We start from the raw sequence: 21,136 nt of genomic DNA, 5'->3' as shown, positions 1-21,136 counted from the left end.
AAGAAGATTTTTGAAATTTCAGTCAATTTGACCCTTTTTGGCCCCGCCCCTAAGGCCCCTGGGGGCTGGGGACCATATAATTCACAATTTTGGTTGACCTTTGGCCATGGAAGGTTTCTGCAAAATTTCATTGAAATTGGTTCAGGGGTTTTGGAGAAGAAGTCGAAAATGTAAATTGTTTACGGATGGACGCACGTGGGACAAAAGGCGATCGCAATAGGTCACTCGAGACTTTGTTTCAGGTGACCTAAAAGTCTTGTGTACAGCATATCTCAGGAACAGCTGAACAAAGTTTGTGTTTACACCAGTTCTACCCCAATTAGATTTTGTTTGTGTGTGAATTTCATAGGAAATGTAAAATGTGGATCTTAGTTGTTTTACACCTGCTGTCTACAATCAAATATCACTCAGTTCTCAGACATGATAGCATACATATTACATTATATTACTCTGATTAAATAATGCTAAAACATTTCTTATTTCACAACCCTGTGATATAATGTTTTATAGTACCAATGCAGTTTTAAGTTTTCTTATCTTTGGATTACTTTTTCTTGGGGAAAGTGTCCGTCTGCAGTAGAAAGCTTGTGTTCAAAAGATCTCATGAAACCATCTACAAATTTAGTTTAAATCATGTCAGTCAGTATGAATGTCTATGTATCTTTGTGAACAATATGACTCACTCCATCACAAAACTTAATTGGCCTTCACATTGGGCCAATTGATTTCGGAGGTTCTATAGCTTAGGGTATTTATGGTTAGTTTGAAAGAATGCAGAATTTTTAAAACCTAGAACAGTAATATAACCCAAGGGTGTATTGGCCTATTTGAGAGGCTTTCTTTTAGGTCAATATTTATTCGAAGGAGTTGTGCTTCTTTCAGTCGGGAAGGATGAAGGAATAACTAACTAAATAAAGATACCAAAAACAAAACTCAATATAAACTTTAAACATGATCTATTTCAAAGGTGTTTCAACTTATTTTATTTACAAGATGTTAAATGGTGGTTTTTTTTATCAAAATAAAGATATATAATTTATAGGATATAGAACATTCATACGGGTAAAAGCATTTTGCTTTACTATAAAAATTTAATAGATAAGCACAATGACAACACAATCCTGTGGAAAGTGGCTCCAAGAGCTTTCAGGATTCACAGGATATATCACCATGATAAAAATATGACAATAGCAGCAATAATTTGTATCAATCAAAAGTTTTGTATTAATCAAAATTACTTCCGAAACCTTGGATTTCTAATTGAACAAAAGTCATCATATTCAAATTTGTATTTGGTTGCAAAAAGTGTGATTTTGGATATTCAATAATGTCAGCCTTTCTTCAGATTAAGGTTTTAACAAAACACTTAGGCATTGTAAAAATTAAGACAAATTCAATGGATAAATCATTGCATAGGACTAATTTTAATATATGATACAATTTCATAGGAAATGGATCTAAGTTGTTTTACACCTGCTGTCTACAATCAAATATCACTCCGTTCTCAGACATGATAGCATACATATTACATTATATTACTCTGATTAAATAATGCTAAAACATTTCTTATTTCACAAACTCCACCTGTTTCAACCGAGGATTCTCACCAATAGTACAAAACATACAGCTGGAATGACAAATTAATTCCAGTGAAAATAAGAGATAATAAGTAATTCAGATTTATTCGGCTTCGTGGTTTTTTTTAATACAAGACGTCTATAACATTTTCTTCTTTTCCCTCAAAGGGAAATGTTGCTTACCTGGTAAGCTAGGGGAAAAATCTAAACTCAAACTAAGAAGAGGAAAAAAACGGGGCCTTGAAACATGACTTCTCCACATGTGTCATCTAATGAAGTTTAATTTGTTAAAGGCAACATATATATACATTTGTATATATTAGTATTACTTTAACAAAGTTTTAGAACAATATAAATGTGAAGGTTACACATGTAATGAAGCTTGTCTAATTCCAATCAGTAAGTAGACGAATAACTGTTTTCAGAATAAACAGCCTGTTTTGAGAACAAATTATATAAGAAATGTATACACTTGGGCCTACTTGAAGGTACGTTTATACAGGTGTTCAGATAAAGGGATTTCATTGCAGGTTTGAACTGTATAGCTTAAATTTTAAGTAAACCTTGATAAATGGGACAAATACAAAATGTATTTTCTTTTATATTAAGTTTCAACATTTTGGGTTTGTGTACAGTGAAACCTCATAAAACATTAGTCTTAACACATTGATCCGGTGACACTTGGTTAATTAATTGGTTTTAACTTGATAACTCAATCAAAAGTTCAGATACTTTTAACTTCCACCAAATAAAATACAAATTGATGTAATATCTGCATCAATAAATTAATGTGGAAATGTTTTTCTTAATTCAGAAATTGTCAATAATGATCAACAAGATTCCAATATATATATATAGGTGGATATTTTTCATACAAATATACAAGCCAATATGTATGAATGGCAGTGTCTGAAGATGACATGAACACCAATTATATATAACAATACAGACAAATGATGGCAGTGTAGTTTTACATGGTGTTGCATGAAAAGGCACTCCGAAGACAATAAATGTATAAACATTGTGATATTACATCAAGTAAATTATATAGAAACCAACAGTTTCACATGATTATCTACCTGGGTATCTAAACGTATATGTACATAATGGTTATATCTGGCAACCAATAACAAACTGTAACAATTATCATAGAAATCTCTATAATTCTAGCACTATAATCTGTCAGAAATATATCAGAAATATAAGTCGATTTTAGAACAACCTAATTTCAAAATTATTGACAAGAATCCTATGTACACATTAATTTGTGAACAGTGCTTGGTTTAGAATACAACTTCATTGTGATCACTTTGCCATATCAGGACCCTGTGCCAGGAGGAGAAGGGTGATAATGAAAAGGGCAGTACATGTACCCATTGTTATACAGCATGATATATAGATAAAAATATCTTCATAACAAAAACCATACAAAAACTTGACGTCTTGGTTTAACCAGAAGTTATATTTGGGTTTGGTTTTATAGGGCATAACTTCCCATCAACAGCTAGGATAACAGCTAAGGTCATTTGTACAGTTTGTTAAGAGATCTTTTTTTCAGTACATGTTTAGGTTTTTACATAATTTTACTTTCTAGTCCAAGAAAAAAACCAAGGTATATATATTGACAGATTTATATATAGATATGGTGAAGCAATATTAAGATCTGAGTATGGACTTGACTGAACTACCACTACAACGTGTCAATAATAAATCAGCTGAGCTTCTGCATTCTCTTCTTCACATGCCAATCTGAACTTCATTTCATGACGATATAGAAAATGCACATCTCGCCAAACTTTAAGATGACAAAATTTAACTCTGCAACCTCTTTTTGAATTCCTTTTCCAATTTAACAGCGTCAGCTGCAAATTTCCGTATGCCCTCTGCAAGTTTTTCTGTTGCCATGGCATCCTCATTCATTTCGTATCGGAAAATGTTTTCGTTTACTTCTACCTTCTCAATGTCTTGCAGTTTGGCTGTGAAAGAAGAGAAACTAGGTTTAACAATTAAAATCCCATTACACAAGTAAGACAAGATATTTGAACATCAGACCACAACATTTATACAACAAAGATACTAGCATATCACATTCTGACAGCAACTTTCCAATTTCATGATTTCATACTAGGGGTAGAAATTAATTTTGAAAATTGGGGTAGTAGTAAAAAATAGTTCCCAATTTTTACTAGTCGATGTGCAAATTCCACTAACCCAATATTATTCAACAAGATACAGTAAGCAATATTGAATTTTGGCAAGTAAGTTAGACTCAACTAGTGGTTTTTAGAACCATTAGTCCAGCTGGAGATTTCATAAGTCCCAGATATTGGACATCCCCTATTGTCTATAGGCCTGTCAAATGCTTATCTTTTAATTCAATGTAAGTTTATTTATATTCCCAAATATTGAGATAAAGTGGTTTTACCATACCTTTCTTCTCTGCTAGCTGCTGCTTAACTGCCTCACTGGAGTCCGAGAGTTTCTGAAGCAAGGTAGGCCTGAAAAAAAGGGCAAAGGAATAAAGAAATATGATGAACTTGAAATTATATAAACATAACAGTTGCTGTCCCGCTTAACATTTAATACCACAATAACCAAATGGGCATATAATAAGTTTCGTCTAAAATGAAAGTGTTACTTATTTGAATGTGCTCTGATTTGCTGACTGCAAACCATATTTAATCTTTAATACAGTAAAAAATTTGTTTTCACTGCAAAAATAATACAGTAAGGGACGACCATCTCAGCCCTAGCTTGTTAATATTATTATTTTTATCCCACAACAGAAATAAATCATATGCATGCAATTAAAAATATATATAGTTTAGTATATACATTGTGGCAAGATATATCTATGTTACTTGAGAAAATGTTTAACATATTTATACATACGAAATGGTGAGCAGATCACAGCCGGCAAGACCCTTGATCTGGTCAGTGTTTCGGAAGGAAGCACCCATCACCACTGTCTTGTGACCAAACTTCTTGTAGTAATTGTAAATCTTTGTCACACTTATCACTCCTAGGGACAGAAATAATGTTTTACAGTTTGTGCATTTTATTTGGTAGAATGTCAATGTCACTAGAGTGCTCTCCCTTGTATCAAATGCCCATAAAACTGTTCAATGCATGAGGTATTGAATTTGGGATGATGGTTTGTTATTATCTGTTAAAGGAGGTTGATGGCTGGAAGTGTTTAATTCCGTTATATGTGTCAGTTTTTTAATAGTATAAGAAATATCTCTTTAACGTGTATCTCTGACATCCCAGCATTCTACAAATATTATGCACTGAAGTAATATGCAATGCTGCACACATTATTGTGACATTGTTCTATATATTTCTATACAAAATCAACTATTGTTAGAAGTAAATTGGTATTCAAGCTCACCTGGGTCCTCTAGCATGGTGTAGGACTTTTGGTCAGTGTTCTTAACATACCAGTCATAGATACGACCAACAAATGGTGAGATCAAAGTCACCTTTGCCTCTGCACATGCAACTGCCTGTCAACCAAACATACCAGAATTAATGCATACATATCTGTGGGTTTCTTATAAAGCCCCCTTCTCCTTAGATATTGTCTACTGTATTTTCCCAAAATCATTACAAAAATCACTTTTAGTTACCCAAAATCTTGCTTCTTATGTGTGATATTTCCCCAAAGTAACAAGGAACAGGCCCCTGTCAAAAAGAGGTAGAAAAATCACTGCATATGTAGGTCTCAAACAATGTATTCAACTCTGAAAATCAGGGGAGACAACTCTTTCTTTTTTGTATGTTTAATGTTATTGAAGTAAGTTTGAAACTTCTGTGAAGAATGACTATTCTGTCATCTCCTATCATAGATACTGACAAGTCTTACCTGATGGAAGTTAAACAGAAGAGTCATATTACAATGAATACCATGATCCTTTTCCAAAACCCTGCAAAGCGAAAAATATAAAGTTGATACAATGTTATTCTCTAATCCTGTACCAGAACACTATTTCTCGAGTATTATTGTTTTTGGAGTAAACATTGCCAAACAACATAAAGCAGTTAGCTGTTTGAGAAGGTATTGAATACTATGTAGTCATGGTATCAGACTCCTATGTTTTGGGTGATTCTGCAACTGTTAAAAACTTAAGACAGAATATCCAAATATACATGTATCTAGTTTTCCACTCCTACAGATGAGGAACATCATAAGGTGAATCGTACAGTGTACAGCACAGTTATGTTTTTTTAACAATGACAGCAGTTAACAGTTATTACTACTTCTCCAACAGCTATCAACTGTATTTAAGATTAAATACAAAGCAGATGATGGATTCTTTCACTACATGCTTCCCTCAGATATACATTATATACAATTGTTTTAAGACTGACTTCCCACAGATATACATATCTATAGTATTGTTTTTTGATCCTGCTGAGCAGTACAGTTCAAGCTGCTTCTGATGCTGAAAGTTGAACCTGACCTAACCATACACTAGACTTCAAAATCTATCACCATTTCCAAGTCTTGAAGCTCCTGTAAGAGTTACTACACATACTGATATGTCAATATTTAAGAAGAAATACAAACCTAGCTGCCTCCACTCCTTCCCAGGTAGATGAAAGTTTGATAAGAATCCTTTCTTTGCCGATGCCTTCTGCTGCATATAATTCTATCAGTTTCAATGCCTTCTTGATCATGGCATCCTTGTCAAACGACATTCTGTAAGATAACTTTACAAACTGATAATATTGTATAATTTTTGGCTGCTTCTTACTAATTTCAGTCTTTTCAAAAGAGAATCAGAACTAAGTGTCAGAAATTGTCGTTACTCAGACAATATTACTGCAGATTGCAACAGCATTTTGTAGGATATATACAGGTGTATTTTACAGATAGAATTTCGTTGTAAATATCCTTGATTTTTCTGTTTACCTTACTGTTTTTGTATTTTATATATATGCATAGTGGATTAAGATAGGAGGTGAAATGAACGGAGCCATTTTTTGTCACTATAAAATGTCACTGCAGTCATTATAATATTGTTGAAAGCCCAATTGTTATCAACATCTTAATGCCAGATGCAGATACATTTGAATGACTGTAACATATCAAAGTTGCATTGTCGTATGAGTTTAAGTAATTAGGAGCATACTTCCTTTTTTTAACTTTGGAAATTTTCAGACAGGTCAGTAAGGGCCCTGTCTTGTGGCAATATATCCCCCATAATCATCAAGAAGTAATCTGCCCATATAGCTGAGCTTGACGTTTGACATTTGGACTTCAAAAAATATTGCAAGGAACCAAAATACATATTTTGCATGTACTATGATGTGAGTCTTTGTTTCCTTCCACCTCCATATTTGCTGGGCTAACAGAAATGTAAATACCGGTGCAATACTCATTTGTTAGCTTTGATTTGTTTTATTTCACCTTATATACCTCCTCCATCAAGAGCCAGGGTCAAAGTCAGAGATCCACTTTGTCTTTGACCTTTGGTCAGGTTGACTCCTTGTTTAATTCTGATCAACTTTGCTTCATTATGTCATAACAAAATGTTCACCAGTGAAAAGATACAAAATTTAACCTTGACCTTTGACCCAATGACCTTGACATTTGGCCAGGTTGACTCCTTGTTTAATTCTGATCAACTTTGCTTCATCATGTCATAACAAAATGTTCATCAGTGAAAAGATACAAAATTTGACCTTGACCTTTGAATCTAATGACCTTAACCTTTGACCTCAGTGTGTCCCTTTGTTTAATTCCTAACAACTTAACTTCATAATGTCATAAAATGCTCTTTAGTGAAAAGCTACAAAATTTGACCTTCATTCCTGACCCGATGACCTTGACCTTTGGTCAGTTGACTCCTTGTTTAATTCTGAGCAACATTGCTTCAAAGTGTCAAAACAAAATGTTAATCAGTGAAAAGATGCAAAATTTGACCTTGACCTTTGAACCTACAGACCTTGACCTTTGACCTTGACTTTTTACCTCAATATGTACTTTTGTGAACTGGACAACTTGACTAAGTTTCATGTACATTGGTCAATAAATACCAAAGCTAAGAACAAAATTTGTGGACGGACAGACAGACAGACAGACAGAGTGATTACAATAGGGCATCCGTATCTCTGATACGGGGCCCTAATTACTCCCTATATGTGGTTCATAGTTACCTTGCATCTACCTCTGTTGACACACGACCAGGGATAATCTTCAGAATTTCGCAACCAAATTTAACATAGACATTATCTACTGCATTTGTTAGTTGTTCATCAAATGATCTGAAAAATACACCAAATATGAAATTTAGATAGTAATGACACTCTGCAATTATAGAAATCAATTAACAAAAACATATTAATTATCCTTAAGTTTACCTAAATCTGGTATTCTACTTTTTGAGGATGCAAAAATGTCAAGACAAAACGACTATAAATCACCAAAACAAGCAACTTTTCAAAGAACAGGTGATGTCTTAAAATAAAGTTTCCAAAAAATGATGTTTATCATTGATCACTGTTATGGAACTGTTGTTAATAAAACATAAATACCCTCCTTTATTCTTGGCATTTTCTATTGCTTCTTGCACTAGATCTTGATATGCATCCATGTTCGAGGCAGCGTATATCAGGGAAGGGTTAGTGGTGGCATCTGTTGGCTTGTACTTTCCAATAGCTGAAATTATTGAAGTTACTATTTTGTAACAGATTTGGGCAAAATGTTAATAATAAAATCACTAATTAGCATTACTTACAGAACAGTTCAAATACATATATTGTGCATTCAAAAATAGGTGAAATTTCTTCTTTAGCACATAACGTAGCATTTATGTCACAATTCTAGATCTCGACTGTTTAATTTAATCCCTCTCCCAATTTGCATTCTATAATACATATAGCTCACTCGCATTAATTCTTACCGACCAGACATAGATATCTAAATACAGTTGCATCGATACACTCATCTGTGCATTGTGTGGTGGTCAACCAGGAGTATATATATGTTTATCAAATTGTTAAGTAGACAACTTATTGTAATTTATTTGTTTCTTTAGTATTTGATAACCTTCAGTACTTCAACAGTATTAAATACAAGATACGTTTGACAAGTCAAGTGCCACTGCAGTAGGCATAATCACATCCGATAACAAATGGCCAACCAGAAGCCTCTTAACCCTTTCACCACTGTAGACCATAATGGACTCATCCATATCAATGCATGGTAGAGTCATCTAAAGTTACATAGGGGTGAAAGGGTACGTGTAATTGATTGCTTATCTGCTATTTTGTATACCCAAGATAGTTATTTTAGAAAAACTTAATAATAAACTTATCAGTACATTGCTGTGGATGACTATAGTTTTTTTTCTGACTGGAGAGGATGCTTTATATCGCGATTCCAGTCCAATCAGTCCATGCTTTCAGTGTTATGCTGTATTGTAGACTACTGAACATAACTATAAACCTGGGGTATATTTATCACTAATCTGATTATAAAAAACACAAAAATTCAATATTCTTAAAAGAAAAATGACATTTGTTTCACATTTTATAATCCCATGTGTGCTGGACATACTGATTTGATCTCTTTTTACTATCCTTTTTACTATCTGTGTATAAAGGGCCTGTCACACCTAGCCGATTTGGGTCGCCAGAGCTATACCGGAGCACAAAGTATCATACTCACGGTAGTACATCGTCAGGACATCGCCAGAACATTGGTGAACAATTTAGTAACGGCAGGCGACGGTGGACATTTTTGAAAATGCAAACATTTCCGCCATTACACTGACAAAGCAAGCAACGGGACTGCAATGACAGTACTCTGGTTTGGCTTCGTTGGTAGATTACCGGTAGCGCCCTGTAATGGATCTGGTGGCCTCAATGTGTACCGTACTGTTACCGATGGGATACCGTCGTACCTACGATTAACACCAAATACCACTGAAGTAGAACTGATGGGCCGCCGGTGTACTAACGACAGAAAAGTGGTATTTGGTAGCACATTGGCTCTTACAGCATTAGGACAACAGTATCTAATATTTAAGTGCTTTCTTGCCGAAGCTCTGCCGATTTTCTTGCCGATGGTAATTTTTTGCTCCGGTTTAGTCCCGGGAAGGTACATCGGTAGTGTTTGACAGGCCGTTCGTTATACAGTGTACAAAAAAAATATCATCAAAAATCTAGAACTTATTAAAATCATGATGTAGGCACATGCAGCTATGTACCGCAACTGAAAGAAAAACAATGCTATTTCATATATAAATCAATATATTATCATATTGCTTTAACTTTCATGCGCAATATGTACTTGTGCTGTAGGATAGTTTTTAATCGGGGACCGGAAAACAGCCGGTTCCTCTATTTTTAAAGGGAAAAAGGGTAACGTTTAAATCTGGCAGACCTGTAAATGTTACGCACGTCTTGCAAGTCTCTACGCTCGCCAGAAAGCACCATAAAATAACTAGGTCCGTCCCTATTTCATAAAAAAAAATCACTCTGATACAACTGTTTGTAACGCTACAGCGAGTTCGGCCCAGATGGCGTAAATATATCCCACCGTGGGCCCCTTCCAAACCACGAGAGCCGGTATGCGTACCTAGAAATCATTCATAAACTTTATTTCAATGCTTACCCTCAAAATCCCCCGTGTCGGCAACCACGACAGTCAGATCTCTCAGTTGCTCTAAAGCTGTCAAAGATTGACGTTTTGTTTGTGGCTCAGACATGTTGAATTACAAATAGTCTACTTGTCTGCACGCAAACAACGTCCTGCTTATGAAGTTGCCGGAAGTTTGTTTTGGAGAGTGCTCGTGACGTCACAAATTTAGGGAGAACTCATTATTTATTAGTTTCTCAACACGGACATTCAGTATTCCGTATTCCTTACTTTTCGTTACAAGTAACACGCAAACATCAACTTTTTGTAGTAGTGTCATTATTTGTCATTCGTATGTAACGAAAATCAGCCTTCCGTGTAATTTTGTACTTACCGCGTTGCGGCAAAAGTTTTAGCGCGCGCGGAAATAGCACCTGTAAATGCGAGGAAGGTACTGAGCGGTGATGTAATGTGTTGTGAACCTGTTTGTCCAGTACGTATTATCTATCATAACATCCAACACTAGAAATACCATACATAGTCTATGTATGGTATTCCTAGTGTTGGATGCATATATGTTGGGTAGTTTATCTGGCGCACTAGAGCCAAAAGCGCTAAACGTAAGTACCCGTGTATAAATATTAGTGTAATTCATTATAATAGTACGATTAATGTTACAATATGTATAATAATATCACGGACTTAGAAAACAATCTAATCTAATTCCGTGGTAATATGATGTATTTATACTAGTAATAAATTAACTATAAGAAAAGAACCCAGGAGTTGTCATATATCCAGGATAAAGACGACTTTTACATTACATGAATTAATAAATATTATACTATTTGACCTATGAGCTAAAGGTGGACGCCACTATGACTTAGGCCCTAATCATCGGAACAGTTGGTTGGTTGGTTGGTTGATAGGTTTATAGACTAAACTTCACGGGCGAAGCCTGTGTTGGTCGTCTTGAGGGGGTAAGACTCCAGCTTACCGGGCCCTCGGAGATTCAAAATGACCTTGTCCGTCCAGGTCACGCCCTAAGGTCGGTCAGCTCCTTATATAATTACATACAACACACATACGGGAACATGTCCTTTAAGTAGCCTCACTGCCCTCCTATGATCGGAGCAGATAGCTAACGTTATATATAGGGTACGTGGTCGGGTAGCCCTAATTATAACTTTACAGCGGATAGCGCACTCGCCTCCACCAAGGATCGAATCTGCGCGACCATGCGAGTCTTCTCCGGGTAGTCCGAATTATCCTGAAGTTTTGTCGATATTTTTATATCGGTCTGGCGTCGATTAACGTAAATCGACGCCAGACCGATATAGTCGATAAAACGTCAGAATAATTTCGACTGTTCTCCGGGTAACCCGGTTTATCCTACCACAATAAGATCCATGCAGAGGATAGACCAATTCCGTTTTTTCGTATTGCAGAATTATCTGCTCTTGTGAGCAGGTATTGATTGGTACGTCATTAGTTTGTGTGAGAAAATTACGTCCTTTAGTCAAAAAATTATGACGTTACTCTCACAAAACAATGACGTAACAATCAATACCTGCTCACAAGAGCAGATAACTCTGCAATACGAAAAGACGGAAAAGGACCTAAATGGTCGCGCCGATACAATATGATAAGGAAATCACAGGGACCTGAGAATGTGTTAGCCTAGCTATAGGCCCTATTTGGACATAAACTATGCATGTGTTCAGGGTAACTTTACACGTTTTAAGCTAGGGGTTTTAGATAAACTTTTGGTAAAAACGTCACCCCAATGATGGCGTACGATATATACGAGTCCTCTCTGGGAATGGCATTTTTACCAAAAGTTTATCTAAACCACTTACATTTTAAGTTACTGTGAACGCCAACATGTATACAAGTTATTTAGGTCCAAATATAGCTGAAACAAAATATCAGGTCAATGAGAAGGACATGACACCAACCAAACGAAAAAGTAAAAGACAAGGTGGCTATATCGGTTAGTTATCTTTTGGAACAAACCACCAGTTGTCAGATTTTCTTTTTGACCTTAATTGATGTGAAGGTAATATAAATAATGCAGGTATCCACCACCTCGAGTTTATCAAGACATATTCAATGGTTTAAAATTAACATCAGCCCAGTCATATTTCACTGAAAATGTCCAGTGATTCTTTTAATACTATTTTGTTCGGGCAGTAGAACCGTAAAAGATCGATTACGATGAACCTACAGAAAGTGTGCTGTACTTTAATTAGGTCACTGCGATCTTCATATCTAGGTCATAAATAGATAAAGAAAAAAAACCTTCCAATTTTACACTATGTAGTAAAACAAAACGATACATTATTATAATGGCTTAGTTATATCTACTCATATCAAATAACAAAATTTCAGAAAGAAAAAAAATAAGTTTTCGACTAATTTATCACCGACTTACAGTATAATTGTAGTCGACTAATGTATATTTAATATGGGTTTATATCTAATATATATATATATATATAGACATAAAAAGTAACGAGAAAAAAGATGATTAATACTAACGTTTTCAAGCCTTCAGGCGATTACATTTATGTCTAGAAATATATCCCAGTAAATGTTTCAGCAGTATCGAATTATAGAAAATGTCTACTTCTTCACGACTATCTACATGCTAACACGATATTTGTTTGTAATTGTAGTTTAGTCTATATTCCGGCAACTATTTGTAAGGCTACGGTTCAACAAACACTTGCCATCAGAGCACTACACACCTGTATCGGATCAAAATGGAGGTGGATACAGAAACTATATATGTCGTACATAAATTGAAATACGAACTATTTGGTGCATTTTACACTCGAAAGTGCATTCAAGCGGGATCGTGATATAATGGGGGTAGTATTGCCGACAATTAAATGAAAATAACAAAATTGAGCTAAGATGTGTTTGAGGCAATTTCAGATCTTCTGAAGTTTTTGATTCGGGTACTGGAAATCTACTTAAAATGTATTTAACTATATGTTCAGGATATTACTATTATGCATCAGATTTAGTCTGTTAGTACAATTTAAGCTTATAACGCCTGCATTTTAACGAAAGTCACGTCCCAATATAATGACTATATTACACTGTCTTGATAGAAATTGTTTCTTCACAAGAAAAACACTATGCACCTCTATGTTATATGTATATATATAGTGTTCCACAGACACTGGTTACAGTATAAACACACACTCAGCCATAACGTACAAACAAACTGTGAAACATCTTCCACCCAGTTGTGGTTATTGCAGTTATCGACTTATGAATATCCATTTAAACTGAAACGAACGCCTGTGTTTAATTAGTCCGAATTATTCTGACGTTTTATCGACTTTTTATATCGGTCTGCTTTTACATACAGCCTCCGCATCAGTGATGCAACTCGATCAGCACAGACTGCGGGCATGCAGCTACATATGTATAACGTACCTTCAAAATCGCCTGTGTCTGCCACAATAATGGTGAATCCCTTCATCTGATCTAGCTCAGTAGCCATTTTGAAATTATTTAACGACGCTGACAGCTAATGTGTGTCTCTGAAATGTCGATATATGTCACTAGGATTTCCTTCCTCCAACGTTTACTTTGGACGATTCTCCAGTCTGTACGCCGGAACATGCGCAGACGAAGTACACATTTACGTCCCGATTGTGTTGTGATGAACTATTGAGATATTTCTCTTTAAGTTCCGGGGTTTAAATAAGTAGCTAATTCATGAAATGTTTTATAAATCGAAAGTCAATAACCAGAGACGTATATAACACATACGTCTCTGCAATAACCTAAACATAAAATATACTATAATTGGTCCTTGACAATAAAAATCTGTGTTACACACCATCTGACTTCTTCATACATGTGTCATTTTTTATTGTACAAACTGAGAAATGTTTCAATCTTATACACAAATATATCATGTGACTGAAAATGTAATGTTAGCAACAAATGGCCTCGTTTGACGTTCACTCGACACACAGACATTTCTTGTTAAACATGAGTAAACACTATATAACCCCGTCTTGGTGTACTACAATATCATAACTGGAGGCACGCGAATTAACGTTCACTATGTCTATGAACGTCACATGGATGTCACTGTGTGTTTTAATGCTATAAATGTTCACTCATATTTGACTGAATGCCACATGAACGTTCACTTTGTCATGAATGACACGCTAGCGTTCATTATGTCTATTAATATTACGTGAACGTTCACTAAATCTATGAACGCTTCACGTGAACGTTCACTTTGTCCATGAATGTCACGTTAACGTTCACTGTAACTTTGAATGCTACGTGAATGCGTATTTGGTCTATGAAAGAACCATGGACGTTCACTTTGCCTGTAAATGTCGCGTGAACGTTAACTTTGTCTATGATTATCGCTTCAACGTTCTATTTGTCCGCGACCTCTATGCTTCGTGAATGCTCATTTTGTCCATGAATGTCACGTAAACGTTCGCTAAATATCTATGATGAATGACACGCGATAGTTCACTATATGTCTATGGATATTACTTCAACGTTCTCTTTGTCCATGAACACTACACATGGACATTCACGACATCTGTAAATGTTTCGTGAACGTTCACTATGTCTATGAATGATGCATAAACGTTCACTATATCTATGAATGCCACATGAACGTTTACTATGTCTATGAAAGCTACGTCGAACGTTCATTATATCTATGAATGCCACATGAACGTTTATTATGTCCATGAATTACACCTGAACGTTCAATATGTCTATGCATGAATACAAAAAGAACGTCCTATATATGCCTATGAACTCTGCTTGTAAATACTCGCTGAATAGTATGATGTTGTACCATAACATGAAACATTATACGGCGACGTTGTTGACTTCTATGCATGCTATTTAAAAAAAGTAATTAGTCTTGGTGTTTATTAATAATGTACATCTTCTGGTAGGACTGCTGTCAGTTGGCATTCAAATCAAATGTAAATTGCAATAGTACTCTGAGGTACTAATACATTGTGTACGTCTCGGTGGTGTTGACCATAGAAGGATGTCTAAAATCAAGTCTGTGTTTTCATTGTTTGACCAATGTAATCGATATGAACATCAAATTAAGATATGTGGAGCCTTGCACAGGTTAACGTCAAGTTTGGTATCTGAAATCCATTTCCTAACTCTCAAGACACTCAAATGTAAGTGCTTTTCAGAGAACACTGCTGGGTGCCCAATAAAATGTTTTCTTTTTCAAAGCCTCATATCAAAGTTCATGTACTATTGCAGTTATGTCCCAGTCTGATACGATATATCCGTAATACAGTACAGGGAAATCTAATTTACCAATACAGGGACGGCGACATCTGATATCCGGACAGCTGAAAGCTTTAAGTTATCTGCGTATATTAATTAATCCACAATGCCGTCATCGAGCTCCGGATATGTTGCACTGTGGCTACGTACCGCGGAAACTCATCCCCTCGATCAGTCTGTATACACTGATGGCTATTTACCCTTAGTCATTTTAGATATCGTAATATTCCTATTAGAGGTCCTTTTATTTCATTGGTTGTTCGTTTTGGTGAGCTGTTGTGGTGTCAACATTTTCTTAAAAACCGGGGCTCAACAAAGAGTATGTTAATTATAAAAAACAAAACAAAAAGGCATACAATTTGTATACAGTGAAGTTGTGCAGACAGTCTTTAAAGACATGTGTTCTTTATTGTCAGGTTTCCTTTATAGTCATGTGTTCTTTATAGCCAGATGTTCTTTATAGTCAGGTTTCCTTTAAAGTCAAGTGTTCTTTATAGACAGGTGTTCTTTAAAGTCAGGTCTCATTTATAGTCAGGTGTTCTTTATAGTTTAGTGTTCTTTATAGCCAGGTGTTCTTTATAGTCAGGTTTCCTTTATAGTCAGGTGTTCTTTATAGACAGGTGTTCTTTAAAGTCAGGTCTCATTTATAGTCAGGTGTTCTTTATAGTTTAGTGTTCTTTATAGCCAGGTGTTCTTTATAGTCAGGTTTCCTTTATAGTCAGGTGTTCTTTATAGTTAAGTGTTCTTTATAGTCAGGTTTCCTTTATAGTCAGGTGTTCTTTATAGTTAAGTGTTCTTTATAATCAGGTTTCCTTTATAGTCCGGTGTTCTTTATAGTTAAGTGTTCTTTATAGTCCGGTGTTCTTTATAGTCAGGTGTTATTTATAGTCCGGTGTTCTTTATAGTTAAGTGTTCTTTATAGTCAGGTTTCATTTATGGTCAGGTTTCCTTTATAGTCAGGTGTTATTTATAGTTAAGTGTTCTTTATAGTCAGGTGTTATTTATAGTCAGGTGTTCTTTATAGTTAAGTCTTCTTTATAGTCAGGTTTTATTTATAGTCAGGTTTCCTTTATAGTCAGGTGTTATTTATAGTCAGGCTTCCTTTATAGTCAGGTGTTCTTTATAGTTAAGTGTTCTTTATAGTCAGGTGTTCTTTATAGTTAAGTTTCCTTTATAATCAGGTTTCCTTTATAGTCCGGTGTTCTTTATAGTTAAGTGTTCTTTAAAGTCAGGTGTTCTTTATAGTCAGGTGTTCTTTATAGTTAAGTGTTCTTTATAATCAGGTTTCCTTTATAGTCCGGTGTTCTTTATAGTAAAGTGTTCTTTATAGTCAGGTGTTATTTATAGTCAGGTGTTCGTTAGCTACAGCTAGGTTACGTATTTTGTGAAATGTATCGCATGATAGGGTAAAACTACCCACTTAATACCAGGATATACCATTGAATCTAAAGATATACTTGTACTTATTTTTAATAATATGAAGTGTATAACGTCACACATCACAGAAGATATAATGCGGTGTAATTATCGGTTAGTATGCGAAAACAGGAACATCCCATTACAGACCCTGTAATATACATATCAGTATTTTTCACTCTGTCGCCATAGGCTCTTGTTCCAGGTTCAAATTTCTTACTTTCGCACGAATATGCAGACGTAACGAGCTTTTATCACGCTGATATTGAATGACATCATGGCAGCATTTATCACAATGTTGACAATATACACGCTTGTATATATGAACAACGGACAAAATCCACACTTGTCTACACGAACAACGAGCAATATAGACACGTGCACGTATCTATACACGAACTATGGACAAAATACAAACACGTCTACATGCACGGACAAGATACGCTCGGCTACACGAACAACAGAAAAATACAAAATCGTCTACATGAACAACGGACAAAATATACACAATCGTCTGCAAGAACAGCGGACAAGATTACGCTCGTCTTCAAAATCAACAGACAAAATACACACTGGTCTACAGGACAATAGACAAAATACATTATCGTCTATAAGAAAACCAGACAAAATACATTATCGTCTACGAGAAAACCAGACAAAATACACACTTGTCTCCAGGACAATAGACAAAATACATTATCGTCTACAGGACAATAGACAAAACACATTATCGTCTACGAGAAAACCAGACAAAATACACACTTATCTGCAGGACAATAGACAAAATACATTATCGTCTACAAGAAAACCAGACAAAATACACACTTGTCTCCAGGACAATAGACAAAATACATTATCGTCTACAGGACAATAGACAAAATATATTATCGTCTACGAGAAAACCAGACAAAATACACACTTATCTGCAGGACAATAGACAAAATACATTGTCGTCTACAAGAAAACCAGACAAAATACATTATCGTCTACGAGAAAACAAGACAAAATACACACTTGTCTGCAGGACAATAGACAAATACACACGGCTCTACTAATACATCGAACATAAAACATACTGGTCTACAAGAACAACGATCAAAATACACACTCGTCTACAAGAACAACGGAAAAAATACACACTGCTCTACTAACACATCGAACATAAAACAAACTGGTCTACAAGAAAAACGGACAAAAAACACTCTCGTCTACAAGAACAACAGACAAAAAACACACTCGTATACAAGAACAACGGACAAAAAACACACTCGTCTACAAGGACAACGGAAAAAATACACACTCGTCTACAAGAACAGCGGAAAAAATACCCACTGCTCTACTAATAAATCGAACATAAAACAAACTGGTCTACAAGAAAAACGGACAAAAAACATACTCGTCTACATGAACAACGGACAAAATCCACACTTGTCTCCAGGACAATAGACAAAACACATTATCGTCTACGAGAAAACCAGACAAAATACACACTTATCTGCAGGACAATAGACAAATACACACTGCTATACTAATACATCGAACATAAAGCATCCTGGTCTACAAGAACAACCGAAAAAATACACACTGCTCTACTAATGCATCGACCATAAAACATACTGGTCCACAAGAACAACGATCAAAATACTCACTCGTCTACAAGAACAACGGAAAAAATACACACTGGTCTACTAATACATCGAACATAAAGCATACTGGTCTACAAGAACAACGGACAAAAAACATACTCGTCTACATGAACAACGGACAAAATACCGCTCGCCTACACAAACAACGTGTGGGTCGCTGGAATAGATACATATAATAATATAAAAGGATTTAGTATCATCATTTGTAATTAGGTATCCCTCGTCCCAAATTTCGTTTTATTTCCTCACTAGTGTTTTGACTCAACCCCAATGTTCATTTTATTAAATCTGTAGGTACATTTTAATAAATATCACGTACATTTTAATGAAATTTAGTTTGGTATGCAGACTAGCTAATATGTATTGTACCTTTGTATTTTGCTCACACCTCATCACTTGACCAGACAGAAAACCACTACACACATGTACTCATTGAACTGGGTTCATTTATTGCATTGTCGATTTCTCACCAGAAAATGGTTTCAAATAAGGTTTAAGCGATTTGCATTTCATGTAATATTGAAATGATTTCTTCTTTTTGATACAAAGGAAATGTCTAGCTACTTGTTTGTATGGAGAAAATACTTGACGTCTTTTGAAGACCTGGTCCACTGGTTATGACATAGCGATATAGCCTATACATGAATTATAGAAGGAAAAAAACTAACGTGACGCACACCGGTACTTGGGATAATTTGATCCGAATAGTTCGTATCGCTTACATCAAAGTCCGGCTACGTGTCAACAAGAATCCGTGTTCCTGCTCGGTACAGCGAGAATTACAACTTAATAAACTTAAGACATTCTCGTTCGAACAGGTAAACCTTTTAAGCCTATCTTTACACATCGTGTCCACGAGTAGCTGAATAGGCCGACCTTACCACTTCAGAACATTTTAATAGCAGCTGAGTGGCCACTAACTCCAAATTGATATTACATAGCATCGTGTATTCGATATGCGCCGTCAACCGTGACATGAGCCTCGACTCTTTATTAAAACGGTTTAGTAATGGAACCGGTATCCTCATTTTTTTCTAATAAAAATAATTCTGAGGCGATATGATGAAATGTGAGATAGATTGACTCGAATTCCTGAAGAAAAGGTCGAACTCTTTTAATTTTATCGAAAATATATACTGTATAGATAGATACATGTATAAATGTCTCGCGCGGTTTGATTTTTTTGCAATTAGGAGACGTTATGAATTTGCAGATGAACTTCATTCCATTTTTGTGGTTACTTATCATAGCATCTGTATACAATATATATTAAATTGGATTCGCACTACCGCATAAGTTAATTTTGCTGCGAACGGTACCGAAATTACATATTCCACAAATAATGGCAACTACATGTAGGCCTACAGTAAGATATTCCTTATAACGGTATAGAGTACCGTATGGCGAGCTTTTTTGATATAAAAAACTCTAGTTACTTCAGCGCATTTTTTTTAGTGATTTCTATATTAGTTTTATTAAGTAAGTATTTTGTTTTTACTTAAGAACTGATGACACAGACAGTTCAATACCGAAAATATTAGGGAATACCTATATTTAGATCATTAGATCAATCAAAACGTATATATATTTAACAGCATTTTAAAATGTTCATGCAGGTATGAACATTAAAAAAATGCCGTTCATTCCTTATATCATGATAAAAGGATCTTGCATCATGACTTTCCATTTTATATCAAATTTATAAAAAGAGGATAAGAATGATATTCCGTCATCTTAGCTCTGTATCTATTGTCTCCATTGTGACGTCATTTAAGCATTGAACTGCTTTCAGTTGGCATGCATAGGCAATATGAATGCCAACTAGATAAAGGCAAATTTAATGAATCGCGCGCTAGCCTATGAATGCCAACTGAAAGGGGTTCAATACTGAAATTTACCATTTTTGGAATCTATTTATCTCATTAAAAAAATCTATTACACTTACAAGTTCTGTTATTCAGCATTTAGTTCATATAATGTATGTATCGTGTATGCTTATTCAATAAATAGAACACCCATCAGCAGGGGAGGGTCAGTGGTATCTAACGTAACAATTATGACGTCATAACAATGATGACGTCAACACTCTGTCCATGGCATTCATAGCCCAAATGAATGCCAACTGAGTTTGGTAGGATTATATAGTGGCAATGCCATACGACATATGATATCACCTGCATATGTAATCAATAAAATGTTAAGTGCTATCACTATCACGTAACGCTTACCAAGTTGGTGCAATTTTGACACTTTTTCCGCGATATTGAAAATTAATTCAGGCCAAATCACGGATATGTATTTTTTTTCTTGTTGTTTGACAAAGACTGTTCATAAAGATAGCTTATGCATGCTTATAATGCATTTAAAAAGTTTGGATTCTAACTGAATTATTGGTTTCTAAACAATAATTAAGTTTATAATAGCTAGTGAGCACTAAAGAGTTTGGAGTTACATTAATAACAACTTTTTTTCCAGCAACGACGGGTTCCCCTATACATTTTCTATATGCTATATCGTATCACATGCAGGGTATGCAAATTGTATCTATCTACCATGTATATTTTATAGGATTTCAACAAAAAACTGAACAATATTAAAGG

General features: G+C 35.1%; 2 protein-coding genes across 3 annotated transcripts in view; one reads left to right on the top strand and one right to left on the bottom strand.

The window, feature by feature from the left end:
• LOC110467275 (glutamyl-tRNA(Gln) amidotransferase subunit A, mitochondrial-like) overlaps positions 1–21,136 on the top strand; it is a 46,040-nt gene that overhangs the window by 13,178 nt on the left and 11,726 nt on the right. The window lies entirely within an intron of this gene.
• Positions 934–13,837, bottom strand: LOC110467276 (probable transaldolase). 2 transcript variants are annotated; one of them, XM_021524337.1, is made up of 9 exons: positions 13,615–13,837; positions 8,118–8,241; positions 7,740–7,847; positions 6,148–6,279; positions 5,443–5,503; positions 4,969–5,083; positions 4,470–4,599; positions 4,008–4,075; positions 934–3,553 (listed from the first exon to the last, which is right to left on the bottom strand). In XM_021524337.1, the coding sequence occupies exons 1-9, from the start codon at positions 13,679–13,681 to the stop codon at positions 3,390–3,392; spliced, it is 969 nt and encodes a 322-aa protein (XP_021380012.1). In that variant the 5' UTR covers positions 13,682–13,837; the 3' UTR covers positions 934–3,389. The 2 variants fall into 2 exon arrangements, with proteins under 2 accessions (XP_021380012.1, XP_021380011.1); XM_021524336.1 differs by lacking the exon at positions 13,615–13,837 and adding an exon at positions 10,201–10,384.

The sequence above is a fragment of the Mizuhopecten yessoensis genome, unplaced genomic scaffold (genome assembly GCF_002113885.1).
Source record: "Mizuhopecten yessoensis strain PY_sf001 unplaced genomic scaffold, ASM211388v2 scaffold11169, whole genome shotgun sequence".
NCBI lineage: Eukaryota > Metazoa > Mollusca > Bivalvia > Pectinida > Pectinidae > Mizuhopecten > Mizuhopecten yessoensis.
Note: the sequence above shows the minus strand (reverse complement) of the source record. Positions and strands in the feature narration are given on the sequence as shown.

What these genes read in the sequence shown, in the direction of transcription:
- LOC110467276 (XM_021524336.1), bottom strand. Translation starts at nt 10,294, where the DNA reads ATGTCTGAGCCACAAACAAAACGTCAATCTTTGACAGCTTTAGAGCAA. An exon ending in TCAACAGAGGTAGATGCAAG is followed by an intron (nt 6,280 to 7,739) that starts GTAACTATGAAC and finishes GTTATCTTACAG; the next exon opens with AATGTCGTTTGACAAGGATG. An exon ending in GAAGGAGTGGAGGCAGCTAG is followed by an intron (nt 5,504 to 6,147) that starts GTTTGTATTTCT and finishes TTCGCTTTGCAG; the next exon opens with GGTTTTGGAAAAGGATCATG.